General features: G+C 41.1%; 2 protein-coding genes across 5 annotated transcripts in view; one reads left to right on the top strand and one right to left on the bottom strand.

Annotated features, from left to right (window-relative positions):
• sgsm2 (small G protein signaling modulator 2) overlaps positions 1-1,550 on the top strand; it is a gene marked incomplete at both ends in the record, with an annotated part of 132,013 nt that extends 130,463 nt beyond the window's left edge. The window contains 2 exon segments of the mRNA XM_080771550.1: positions 550-717; positions 1,462-1,550. Coding sequence (XP_080627676.1) covers positions 550-717; positions 1,462-1,550 — 257 coding nt within the window.
• tpst1 (tyrosylprotein sulfotransferase 1) overlaps positions 1-13,938 on the bottom strand; it is a 224,171-nt gene that overhangs the window by 138,240 nt on the left and 71,993 nt on the right. Inside the window, exons 5-7 of one of the 4 annotated variants that reach the window (XR_013964567.1) lie at positions 13,067-13,117; positions 11,769-11,854; positions 9,123-9,672 (exon numbers count right to left, since the gene is read on the bottom strand). Coding sequence is in view for 3 of the 4 variants with exons in the window: in XM_080771557.1 (XP_080627683.1) it covers positions 11,810-11,854; positions 13,067-13,117 (96 nt within the window). In the remaining variant the exon portion in view is untranslated. Of the gene's footprint in view, positions 1-7,705; positions 9,673-11,768; positions 11,855-13,066; positions 13,118-13,938 lie in introns of those variants that run through there. The other 3 variants (XM_080771557.1, XM_080771559.1, XM_080771558.1) reach the window with 3 other exon arrangements.

The following is a 13,938-nucleotide window of genomic DNA, read 5'->3' as shown; positions in this document are numbered from 1 at the left end:
TTTACGTCTGTGTGTTGTTTCGAAAATATTGAACCAATGGAAAATAGTAAAAAACGCTTTGGACAAAACCTCTTAACTCCATTTGACTCTCCTCCAAAAGCTAAAGCAACTAACTCCACCACCTCTCCCCCTCTCATGGAAGTAATTGACAATATATAGTCACAAGTTCACGCCAACTTTGATGAGGCAGTATTCCATTGTTTTAAAAAATATACGGTTTTCTTAATTTCCTGAAAAAAATATATTTTTCATTTCCTGAAAAATGAACATTTTGGAGTTAGGTTTCTTCCCGACAGCACGACACACACACAAACACACACACACACACACACACACACACACACACACACACACACACACACACACACACACACACACACACTATGTATTAACAGTTTGCAGAATGACAGTACATTTATAAGCACAACTCAATACTGAAAACCTGTTAACTGTGAGTGGACGACACCATAAACTCGTCACACTTGTTACTTCTTACAAGAGTAAAGTCCACCGTTTTCCAATTCATCATCCATGTATATTAATACGCAGAGCTCCTGTATGAGGACGTGTTTGCGGTGTGGGAGGTGATCTGGGTGGCTCCCAGGATCTCGTCGCAACACTTCGTTCTGTTTCTGGCCCTCGCCCTGGTCACCGTTTACCGGGAGATCATCAGGGACAACAACATGGACTTCACCGACATAATCAAGTTCTTCAACGGTGAGCAGTGTTAAATTATACTGTCAATTTCGGTCAACAGATTAAAAACTAGACTAAAATGTTAGGAAGGGACTATAGTGGACAAGAGATCCAGTATAAGTCATTTTACACTTGGTTTGCATGCTGAAAATAGCCGATCTACAAGCTCACACCGCGTCGCAGTAGATCGGCTATTTTCAGAAAGTGTTAAGACAGTGATTACGACGGCATCAGGGCCCGCCAAAATACATTTTAGTCGACTAAATCAACTGTCGATTTAGTCGACTAAAACCCTATGATATTTAGTAAATAAAATCATGACAATGAACACAATGTTTTGGGCCGATCAAATCATTAGAAAGAAGAAAATAAAGGCAGGAGACAACACTATTTGTTTTGTTTTTCGTCTTATAAATTATTTGATCGGCCCCAAAACATTGTGTTCATTGTCATGATTTTTCACGATCCGAGTTGGCTTTGTCCGCGGCGTAACCGTCTTTAAATAAATTATATTAGAAGTGCCGATGGGAGAATGCATTGGGGTTTCATTTCCTGGGCCACTCGTTTTTCTGAAAGGGGGAGGGACTGCGGCGCTCTATAGCTTTCCTATTCTGGAGTAAAACATTAGCGGAGGAAAAATAACTCACCGTATGTACAAGTTAAGTTCATAGTGTGTAGACCCACCACTAAAGGGTCTTAATTTGCCTTGAAAAAACATTGAAGCATGCCCCCCCCCCCCCCCCTTAACTATGTTGTCTGTTACAGAGATGGCAGAGCGTCATGACGTGCAGCACATCCTGCAGATAGCCCGTGAACTGGTGCACAAAGTCCAGTCTCTGATGGAGAACAAGTGAAAAACAACAACAAGGAGGACAAAAAGAGGAGAGGAGGGAGAGGGAAGGAATGGATTATGTCTACACATCATGTAACTGACCTTCTCTATATTCTCCAACCCTGCCCCCCTCTCCCCCACACCTCTCGGTTCTCCGTCTCTGAGAGAGAGAGAGAGAGAGAGAGAGAGAGAGAGCCTGCCCAGCCAGCCCCCCCTAGCACAGATCCAAGGGAAGGGGGGGGGTCCACTGATGCTCGGATACTGGGGAAAGAAGGGTGCTGCCTATAGCCCTGGTCCAGTGCTTACAGCGAGTCTCTCTCTGACACCCTGTGGAAGTCCCTTCGTCCGCAGCCCCTTTGGTGATATTCTCACTCCCGTGTGCGGGTTTTCAAATCCCAGCAAATAAACAAAACGACATAACTACTAGCTACTCACCGAAACAAAGCCTGCTACTAGTCTTTGTGCCATTTTAATAACGCAATGTACCCTGAATTTATACCGGGCAGAGTAATTTTTTTCTACTATGGCATTTCTGGGTTTTGTCTGCTTGGATTCATCTGGTTGGATTCATTTTATTTAATGATTAAAATAGTGCATTTTAGAGAGAGAAACTGGGGAACCTGAGACGCTTCCCAGCTACGAGAATAGACTTTTACCAAGGTCTATAGCAGGCTTTGTTTTGGTGAGTATAGTTACGTCTTTTTGTTTATTTGCTGGGATTTGAAAAACCGCGCACGGGAGTGAGAATATCACCAGAAGGCTGCGGACGAAGGGACTTCCACAGGGCGTCAGAGAGCGACTCGCTGTAAGCCCTGGACCAGGGCTAGGTTGCTGCCCTGTGTGGCTGGAGGTCAAAGGTCAAAGGTTAGACTTAGGGGCCCTGGCTTTTTCGTTTACACTGACCTTCTGAAAACAGAATGCCCGTGTCGTGGTGACCCGTTGTTGAGACATGTGGAGTCGTCTGCATGCTTGTGAGTTTGATCGCACTGTGACCGCATTCTTGAGTCTGACCCCCCCCCCCCCCCCCCCCCCCACCACGAGAACATGCGTGTGTTGTGCATGAACACACCTACTGTATACGTACTGTACGTGTGTATGTGTATGTGTACGTACCACATACATACACGCAGAGTGATGCACATGCAAACATATATTCTGACCGGAGACGTCACGACATCAATAGTAATATTCTCAACAAAAAAGTCTCCCCCCTTTTCCCATGATCCTGAAATGAAGGTATTTGACACGCGTCCACGATGGAATTACAGGCTGTAGTGTAGCAAGTGATCGAAAAATGATCTACGTGCTACATTAGTTGAGGCCATGAGAGGGCGCCACTCTCACTCACTAAGACACACACATACACACACAGAGCATTACCTGAGGAGGAGTAGGAAGAAGACTTAGCACGAAGAAGCTTCTTTTGTGACCAAATGGACTGTGCCAACTACCTTTTTCATAAGTATTTTGTACAAAAACGCATATCCGCCATCCCCCTTTTTGCGAATGTTTTTATTTTATTTTATTGTATTTTATTTATCACACAAATGTTGCCTTTATCAGTAAAAAAACAAACCCCCCTCCCTCCATGTACGATTTTGCACTTTTCGCAAGGTTTTCCTTTTTCCTTCATGGTACCAGTGATACCAGGTAGATACCAGGATGGTACCAGTGGTACCAGCATGGTACCAGTGATACTTCATGGTACCAGTGATACCAGGTAGATACCAGGATGGTACCAGTGGTACCAGTGAGGTACCAGTGATACTTCATGGTACCAGTGATACCAGGTAGATACCAGGATGGTACCAGGTAGATACCAGGATGCCAGACGCGTAGAGGTACCACCTGAGGCCAAACTGGAGGCATTCTCAGGGTTAACTGCAACCTTAACATTACAACCATATATCAATGACTTCATAACTATACTGTTAACGCTGGTCTGTGATATAGTACAAGTAAAAGTGCATGACATTGAAAGCCATGGTTCAATTTACATTCCGGCTAACTTTCTGCCTCATTATTTGATGCGTCGTGAAAATTTGACAAATAAGTTAAAATGTAATTATGTGTTTGCTACCATAACAGCATACATACATACGGTGTAAACCTATAAAAGCCTGATTGTCATGTCACCGACAGAAAGATGAAAAGCACTTTGGTCTGCGAATGATCAGGGCAAAGGCTGCTATAGTTTATTAGTTTTTTCCGATTTCAGTTTAGCTCCGATTAGTTTTGAAAGAGGGTTTGATTTAGGGTTTGTTTATTAGTTATTTATTTGTTTTAGTTTAATTAATACATTTTTATTTGTCAAGGGTGTGATTAAAAAAAAGCATATAGTTCCAAAATATATTCATAATAAATCTGCCACAGCTAAAACATTGGAAGATATATTTGTATCCTCCAAATAACTAGGCTCAATACATTGCCTATAAAAATAAACTGACAATATTATTTTAGCTTGTTTCATTAACTTAATTTTTTTTATAATCTAGTTTTAGTTATTGTCAGTTTTAGTTAACTATTATAATAACCTTGGAACAAGAACATGATCTGAGCAAAACAATACTAGAAAAGCCCAAATAAGGCGCAAATCTCAGCCATGAATGAGCCCCGCCCCCTTCCTCCCTCATCTCATGAGCGGTCCGTGTGATGACATTATTGTTTTGCATTTGTGAGGATATACTCACTGATCATTAAAGGAATGTAAATGACAATATGTCTGTTCAAACTGGTATAAAGAAAATAATAAAGTAGTTATAGAACGCAGCCAAAGCATAGCAACAAGCTGATCTAGTTAGACAATTTTAGACGATTTCTAGTGTGTGTGGCAGCCGTGACGTGAAGTCATGGGTTGCAAGCCAGCAGGACCTTAACCTATTCTGACCTGAGATCAGATTCTGGAAAAGCTATGTTTCTATGTTCGTCGTTCTTCGATTTTTCAAAAATAGCAGATCTACAAGCTCGCGCTATGAGCTTGTAGATCTGCTATTTTTCAATAGCTAAAGCCCTAACCCATAATGCTAACACCAAAAGGGGTTCCCACCCAAAATGCGTTAAGGAAGCCGCAGGGGAAAAAATAGCATAACGTACAAAATGTGGCCAAACGATATTATACACTGGCCACACTACAGTATGGGAGAAAGTATATTTGAAAATGTATCTAAAATATAATGTGAAAGTTTTATTTTCACAGTCCAGTATACTTTTTATTTTTAAATTTGTTTGACCAAGTAACACTGGCACATGTTTTCAAATGTCTTTACAGTGTGGGATTACTCATTCCAAATGTAACATTCCAGCTAATTTAAGCACAGAACAGGTTATTTTAGGTGTGGGTACTAATCTGTTCAGGTAGCAGAGAACAGGTACACTACACACTTACACAGAATTTGTAATTAAGTCTTACATGTCAGGGGTGTGCATTACCGATAGATAGGAATACAGACTGATTATCGTTTTTCTGCAACAGACCAGCCAACTGATTTCAGGAGAAAATAGCAAGGACCTCTCAAAATGTATGAGATGTTTTCTATGCTTGGGAGTAGTACATACATTCGAGGTTGAAGAAGTCGCATTCATTGCGGGCCGAGTTACAATTAAATTATACAGTATACATAGCCTACATGCTGTATGGAATTAAAGTTCGCCTATTGTCGAAGAACTTTAACCTATTATGACATGCCCGGAATATGGAGTGGTTGCAATTGACCAATGGGTAATGGAATCCCGTTTCCCCTGCTATCCCAATTCCATTCTCAATAAAGTGGATGGGTGCATGCTTTGACCATGCATTGGGAGACTTGGTAGAAATTATGTATCTGTACTACAAGTTAAAAAAAAATCCTGAGAAAAAAAAAAAAGCTGCTTTTTTTTATACAAAACTACCCAGGATATCTAAAAAGCACCTCAATGTTGTTTCCGCTAAATCAGTTAATACGGTCAGAACATTAGTTATTTTGGCTTTGGAGAATGACAGCACAAATCACTACCCATGTTTATATACAGTGACTTTGTGCAATTGGGGGATTTCTTTTTGATAACCCTTGTCGGTGTAACCTCTTCTCGTCTCTTCTAAAAGAAAAAAGTCAATATGGCTGCAAACGACGGGTCATTATTAAGCATGTGTATACAGGTAGCTGCTGCACCGGTGATTCAAGTGCCAAGTGTCTTCCCCCCAATGCTGAACTTTGTACTGTAGACATTTATGGTCCTACTTCCTTCGTTTGTTTGTTTTGAATAGGTTTTGTTGTCGATAATTATGGGTGAAGAAGGGATGCGCCATCAACATACACCTCGCTATATAACCGCTCCAACCGTCTTCTGCATACCGTAATGAAGACGAGACGCTATAGGTGGAGAGGAAATATAGCTCCGTAGGTGGATTCTTCCAATCAGGACATTGTGTAACCAAAGCCTTGAAATAGCCCCCCTCTGTGGCATGACGGAAAAAAAACTGACTGTTTACTTATATAAGTATGTAAAATATTTTTGAACATATCGTGATCTTGGATTCTAATTATTATAACTACTGTGCAATTTATGTTGTTTGAGGGGTGGGGGGGGGGGGGGTCAAAAGTCTACGTTGCTGTAAATAACGAACCTGAAAGCCCACTATTTCTATGGAGGACAGTATATAAAAAGGTAAAATATTTTAAAATCTATTTTTATGTGGACGCCCCACTTAGTTGGAGATGTGTACTGTGCAAATGAAACGTGTGCGAGATCTTTGTTACGTGTTGAATGTTAAGTGTTTTTCTCTCAATGTTGTGCACTGAACTGAAAAAGGAAATTAAGAGGAAAAAAGGAAAAAAAAAAGAAATAGATTTCAATTTTGTATTTATCTAGAGAGATGATGTTTGCATTGCATCGTATGTATTGAGGATGTATCATTTGCCTTGAATGTAATGAATTATTAAAAACAAAAAGGTTGTTCATTAGCATAATTGGTTTCACTTTCCTTAACCCATTCTGAACGGGAACCCATTCTGGTGTTAGCATCATGTTATGCTTTAGCTATTGAAAAATAGCAGATCTACAAGCTCATAGCGCGCCACCGAGTGGCGCGCTACGAGCTTGTAGGTCTGCTATTTTTGAAAAATCGAAGAGCGACTGACATTTTTAGAATCTGATCTCAGGTCAGAATGGGTTCATCAGACCAGTGTGTGTCCAGTGAAAACCTCGTATGAATCTGATCTCAGGTCAGAATGGGTTAAACCGTTAAGACCTGAGGACGATAAAAACAAAAAAAAAGTGTTCTAAATCCTAAAGGTTTCCTGAAAAGCCCATGTTTCTATGTCAGAGGTGCTAAACTTTTTTTCACGTCAAGGACCCCCAGAATAAAGACCCTTCACTAAGTACCTCCCCCAACCCATCCTTGTCCAATGGGCACATAAGCAGCGAAGAAAGCTTGACCTGCATAGCAACCGTTGCTAAACTATTTGGATTGGACAAATCGATTTTTTGGGGGTGGGATTTAGTGAAGGGCTATAATTTAGTGAAGGGCTAATAATCATGGGTGGGCAACTGGCGGCCCGGGGGCCACATGCGGCCCACACCATCACTTAATGTGGCCCACTTCAGGTTAATATCAGAATACTGATATATTTCAGCTGTTGCAATTCCAAACATGACTTTACGCTTTAATTACACTTTAAGTCTTATGTAGAAAAAAATGAGTAGCAAAAAAAATATTCAGGATTTGAATTAAAATATAGCAAAAGAATAGCCGATCTACGTACAAGCTCAAAACGCGTTGCAGTGAAACACGTTTTGAACTTGTAGATCAGCTATTTTTGCTACAACAAAAATTATTCAGGATTTGAATTAAAATATAGCAAAAGAATAGCCGATCTACAGTACAAGCTCAAAACGCGTTGCAGTGCGACGCGTTTTGAACTTGTAGATCGGCTATTTTTGCTACAACAAAAATATGCAATGTGGCCCTCTGGAGTGAGTGTGGAGACATAGTGGACCTCTACATCCTCAAAGTTGCTCACCCTTGGGCTAGTTATAAAGTAAGTATGTTTTCATAAGACATGAATACTACCTTGTCAGCCACTAACCCATCATGTTTCACCGCTGCAGTGGAAGCAAACAAACGCGTCACAGTATGACGTTAAAGTATGATTAATGCATATACCGCGAGACATTAAAAAAAGGAAATCTTTGCAATAGGTCTTTAAAAAAAAGCCATCATTTAATCACCAATACTCAAAAAACTGTGATTTTGTACATCGGTAGTACCCATGAGATTGCACGATACAAAGGCATGAAAAAAATTTTAAAACATTAAAATAGATATTGCATCTTTTAAAAAAAGCTAACTTTTCGTCCATAAATACTTAACTCTTTTCCTCCTTTTCAAGCTCACTGCAGTTCCTTACAACAGAATCACAGGTTTGTTATATATATATATATATATATATATATATATACTGTACATATACAGTGTGTGTATATATACGTATATACACGATATAGCCAGGAAACATTTTTTTCTACAAAAAATCCAGAATTAACATAACGTGACGTGAAAAAAATAATAAAATAAAAAACGAATCAATGACATTCTCTGGTCTACTACTGTGACCAGACATCTCTTTTTACAGTCTACTGTGACCAGACATCTCTTTTTTACAGTACAACAACATTGAAGGCAGAAAAATGTCCTTATAAGGCCGTTTCAGACGTGGAAAAACGTGACGTGACGCGGCGGGTCTTTTCCCGCTGACCCTGGATCAGCGGCTCGTCTTGCACATGAAGGGGGGGGTGGGGGGGCACGCGTTGGGGCCACGTCTGGCTGGGCTCGCAGGTGTGTGTGAGTTTCCGCGCTCGCTCGCTCGCCCGCCCGCCCGCCTCTCACTGAAGATGAATTGTGTCAGTCGCTTAAGAGTATTATATTAACCCATTCAGGCCTAGCCTCGATACCCAGGCTTTCATTTAGTCTGCACGAAAATTGAAAGCCTGGAGGAACGCATTGGCTGCCTTGGTCTAGAAGTGGGAGTCAACGCTTCCGGGTGGGCGTCGCTCCAAATGATGTGACGTAGCGCTTCACTAGGTGGGAGAGGAGTGGCCAGGGCTGACGGACAGATCGGTGAGATCCAATCAGGGCGTGCGCAAATCTCAGCCGCGACCCACCCCTATAGACCAGAAACTTAACACGTTAGCTCAGGCTAATTCAGGCCTGACGTCGAAATTAAAAAAAAAAAAGTTTTCTAAAATCATCATTTTAACGATTTTTCAAAAAACAGCAGACCTACAAAAGTTCATAGCTTGTAGATCTGCTATTTTTCCAATAGCTAAATTACACAACATAATGTATGTAACACCAAAAAGGGGTTCCCGGCCCCAAAATGGGTTAATATAAGAGACGGCACCGGATTTCTCCAACCATCCACTTGCAATTAACCCATTTAGGCCCGACGTAAAAAAATAAGAAAAACGTTCGCTCTGAAAGAATACATATTCAAAGATTTGTGCCGCATTTTTTTACGATTTTTCCAAAATAGCAGACCTACAAGCTCGTGGCGCGCCACTCGGTGGCGCGCCACGAGCTTGTAGATCTGCTATTTTTCAATAGCTAAAGTATAACATAATGCTTAAAACACCAAAAGTGGGGTTCCCGACCCAGAATGGGTTTTAAAGCGAATGAGGCGACTTCACTCCTCCTTCCGGGGTATAGGAACAGAGTGCATTCTGGGGATGGGATTGGACCCAAATTCGTGAACGCGCTGCTGTGCTCGTTGACGTTCAAGGAATGAAACATCTTTCACGCGTCATCATCATGAACGTGAACGCAATGATGATAAGTCAACGGACCAGCGCTGGCCGCCCCCACCCCAAGCTGCAATACCAAATTCGGCCACTTATGTCCATTTCTGCTCTCAGGGTTTTTCCTCCGGGTGGTGCCGTCTCTCTATTTAATGTATACCGTCTCTAAAGGTCAGTCGCTTTCCGTCTGAAGCGACCTTTAAGACCGAGTGGTGGGTGCCCACAGCAGAGGGTGGGGGGAGGGGGTTACATTTGTGTGTACATTGTCCAGGGGTGGTGTTGTTAAAAGTGTCAACAAAGATGCCCCGACCGAGGGCACAAAAATGTCAAACAGCTCCGCCGTTTCTGCTCCTCTGCACCGCTGTCGTGTTCTGAAACGACACAAAGTTGAACTGCGGTCATTAAAAAAAAGGCAATTAAAAAAAACCAAAAAAAACCAGCAGATATATACTGTAAAGTGTGTTGTTTTCGTCGACTAAAACTAAGACGAAAAAGGTTCGTCGACTACCTTTTTCCACTGACAAAAACGAATGGAAACTAAATGAAAACTAAGCTATGATGACTAAAACTAAGACTAAATATACTGACAATTTCGTCGACAAATAAAAACTAGACTAAAATGTTAGGAAGGGACTAGTGGACAAGAGATCCAGTATAAGTCATTTTACACTTGGTTGCATGCTGAAAATAGCTGATCTAAAAAGCTCACAACAAAATAAAACAAACAAAAAAAGTGTTAAAACCTGCCATTCTTTTCTACTTTCTAATTCTTTGTTTGGTCCAACATATTGTGTGTGTTGTCATGATTTGTCACGACAAGAGTTGGCTTCGTACGACGCTTAAAAGGTCTTTAAATAAATACTTTCTGAAAAGTCTATGAGGAAAATGCATTGAGATTAATTTCCTGGGCCACTCGTTGTTCTGAAAGGGGGAGGGACTGCGACCCTCAATACTGTTACTAGTGAGGCATAAATACTGTAGGCCTACACTAGAACAGTGTTTGTCAAACCTTTTGGGCCGTGCACCCCCTGTTACCTCCCGACCTATAGCTGACACCTGACACACACCCCCACATGGAAATACAAATTGCATAAGCTATATGTATAATTGCATAGAGACATAATATTTCCTACAGTATATCCACATTTATGCACATATGTTCCATATATGTGCCATATAGGGCATTCACTTCTAGTCATTTTTACTAGTTGCCTAGTTTACTAGTCGACTATAGTTGTTTAACTACCTATAAAAAAATTATAATAATTGGGAAATAAATATTTGTACATTTAAAAACTGGTGACTATAACTATAATCTACCTGATCTTGAGGCCTACAAAATCGGGGGAAAAAAATAAAATAAACTTTTTCTTCTTTTCTTTTTTCTTCTCAACTAGTCAACTAGTAGGCTACCAACAAGGTTGACTAGTTGCTTAACGCCCTACAGGTTAATATAATAATTATTATATGAACCTGAATATGGCATATGTATGCAGCTGAGCCTAGGTTATATATATTCTGCATATACTTGCCATATAATATTGGCATAATATGTTAGTATATTTAAAATAAAACCATAGCACCACCATTAGCCTTTTCATGCCACGCACCCCCCTAGCAGGCGCTCGCGCACCACAAGGGGTGCACGCACCACAGTTTGGGAAGCACTGCGACTAGAACATACATAGAGCAACTGGTGGCCACGTTAAAAAAAATACAGAGCAACAAGTTTAGTATTAATAAAGTCTGACTGATGAATGGTGGTCGATACAAAAAGGTGCAGAAAATATAAGTCTGCTGCTGACGTCTCTTTTTTTAATTCTCACATTCAAACTTTAAAATCCCTGCCATTGCACTTAAAATTATTTAGTTATGATACACCTTGTGTGTGTGTTCATTTTTTATTTTAGGTAAAGCAGTTTTAGGTAAAGTATTATTTCATTCTTCCTCGGCCATTCAAAAATAGTATACTGTAGATACATCCTCATTCTGTGCATGCTATGAGCTTGTTTTTTTTGGGGGGGGGGTCGTGAAAATTTGTGTAATAATGTTTTTAAGGTGCACATTTTATTTACTCAAATCTTTGTTTCTGGGGGTCACTGTAAAAAATATTTTGAGGTGGGGATCGCCAGCAACAAGTTCGCGAACCGCCGATATAGCAAAATACGTTTTTCAGACAACCATTTAGGATTTAGAAGACATTAAATGTCTTCTAAATCCTAAGGGTTTTCTGATAGTTTAATAGTTTTCTAAATTATTTGAAGGTTAAAGAAAGAGTGCCACATTTTTTGTACTTTTCCCAGTTTTGTATGTGTCTTTGGAGTTTACATTACTCTAATAGACCCCCAGGTGTGGTTATAATATAAAAAAATGTCTTCCCTGTGTATTTTTGGTTTCTTGCGTGCGTCCGGGCGTGTGTCCGTGTGTGCGTGCGTGTGTGCGTGAGTGCGTGCGTGCCCTGCTGTACCTGTGTGTGTGTGTCGTGGTGCTACTCAACAATCCCACGTCCTAACTTGGATTGGGCTTCTCTGGAGACTTGTTGTTGGCTTGGATCTGCAGAGAAAAAAGGACAACAGAGAAGTTTGAATGTCATTCGAAAAAAGGATGACCGGAAGTACCCGGAAAAGAGCTGCTAGAACTGAAGGAACAGAAGGTAGAAACAAAAAAGCACACACAATTTATATCCCTCACATAGAGACGCATATAACAGATAAAGCACTGAAACATGTCGCTCTGACTCCGACACACAATCATTTTGCAACATGAAGCCATCGACCAAAAAGAAACAAAAAGAAGCATGACATCCCTGCATATACTCCTCACTACCTGAAGAGGGCGGCGGTGCTCTATTTAACAGAAAAAGGTTCAAACGTTTGAATTGATGCATACAACAAAAACACAGAAATAGCACAAAAATAGCAGTGTGGCTTTGTGATTGGTGACCACTACAGGTGCTTATTTTATTATTTCATAATAATATACAATTTTAAATATCCTAATAGGCTACATAAATACTAAAATGTAACATGATAAGTTTTTTTTTTTTTTTTTCATTCCACCTGAACCATTTCTTGAATTGTGAAACAAAACATGGCATCTCAGATTCATGGCCTCTAGCCCATTCTGGACGGGAACCCATTTTGGCGTTATTAGCGTCATGTCGTGCTTTAGCTATTGAAAAAAAGCAGATCTACAAGCTCATAGCGCGCCACCGAGTGGCTGCGCTACGAGCTTGTAGGTCTGCTATTTTTTGAAAAATCGAAGAACGACTGACATTTTTTTTTAAATCTGATCTCAGGTCAGAATGGGTTAATCAGACCAGTGTGTGTCCAGTGGAAACCTCGTATGGAAATCTGATCTCAGGTCAGAATGGGCTAGGAAAGTAGTAAAGCTACATGTACTGTAACATCAGTTCAAACAAAGCATGGACATGAAGGTGAATGGCAAAAAAACGCAGACCAGATGCGAACAAGACAGACACTGCTGTAGACCGCGACGGAAGCAAAAGGCAGCACAACCACACACACACACAGTCACACACACACAGTCACACACACACACACACACACACACACACACACACACACACACACACACACACACACACACACACACACACACACACACACACACACACACAGAGCAGATGATCATCATTGTGGAAGAGATGGGTCAACTAAATGATTTAAACAAAAAGAAGGCGCTGAATTTAGAAGAGAGGGGGACGTGTCAGAACAACAGGCAGATCGAGATAGGTTACCGTACCTGTGAACTTTCTCTTAGAAATTCAGGGAGCTGAAATTCACCCTTAAAGACCTGGGTGGAGAGAAGAGAGGAGGTAGACCGTTTTAGAGTCTTGGGAGAGCTCCAGACAAGTTCAAAACATCCTAGTCTAGAGCGTGTCCATTTGTTCACTCAATATATAGGAATCATTCAGGATCAATAGAAATTACATGACAGAAAGATGTTATTGTGAACATTAACATAACAAAGCGTTATCACGGAAAGGAAAGGCTACAATTTAAGTTCTGCTCGAGCTCAAAAACGTGGCCGTGCTGCGATGCTATTTTCGGTGCATGACATCACTTAATTAAAAGCCTGACCCCTGTTAATACTTTGTTGCGTGTGTGAAAATGGCCGATTGTCATTGCAGTCAAAGTGTTTCCAGACCTGAGCAGACAGCCGCGGACAGAAGAAGCTATGTTTTACGTCATTTTTAAGACAGCTGGTGGATGGAAAAGAAGCTGAGTCCACACCCCCCGCGGCTGACTGCCGCCAACGGACAGATGCCCGGAAACACTCTCCTCCTGTGGAGAATGATTTCCATCCACCAGCTGTCTAAAAAAAGAAAAACGGAAAAGAAGCTATGGGAGACAGCCGAAAACGTCCACGGCTCCTTGGTATTCTAAATATATATTTTTATCCCACGATTTTGTAACCCATTTTTCACCCCTGTGCCAATCATCTACTGTGATCCTGGGCTCTACACACCCTCCACCAACCTGGGGAGAGCAACGGACTTGAACTCATGCTTCCTTCATGCCTGAGTGTCCAAGTTGCAGACTCCACACAGAAAGGCCCTTTCGCCAACCCCGCCTTCGGGTATGGGCACTGATGACGCGGAGGAGGAAACACGC

This window comes from Protomyctophum bolini (genome assembly GCF_963924005.1).
Source record: "Protomyctophum bolini genome assembly, chromosome: 9".
NCBI lineage: Eukaryota > Metazoa > Chordata > Actinopteri > Myctophiformes > Myctophidae > Protomyctophum > Protomyctophum bolini.
Note: the sequence above shows the minus strand (reverse complement) of the source record. Positions and strands in the feature narration are given on the sequence as shown.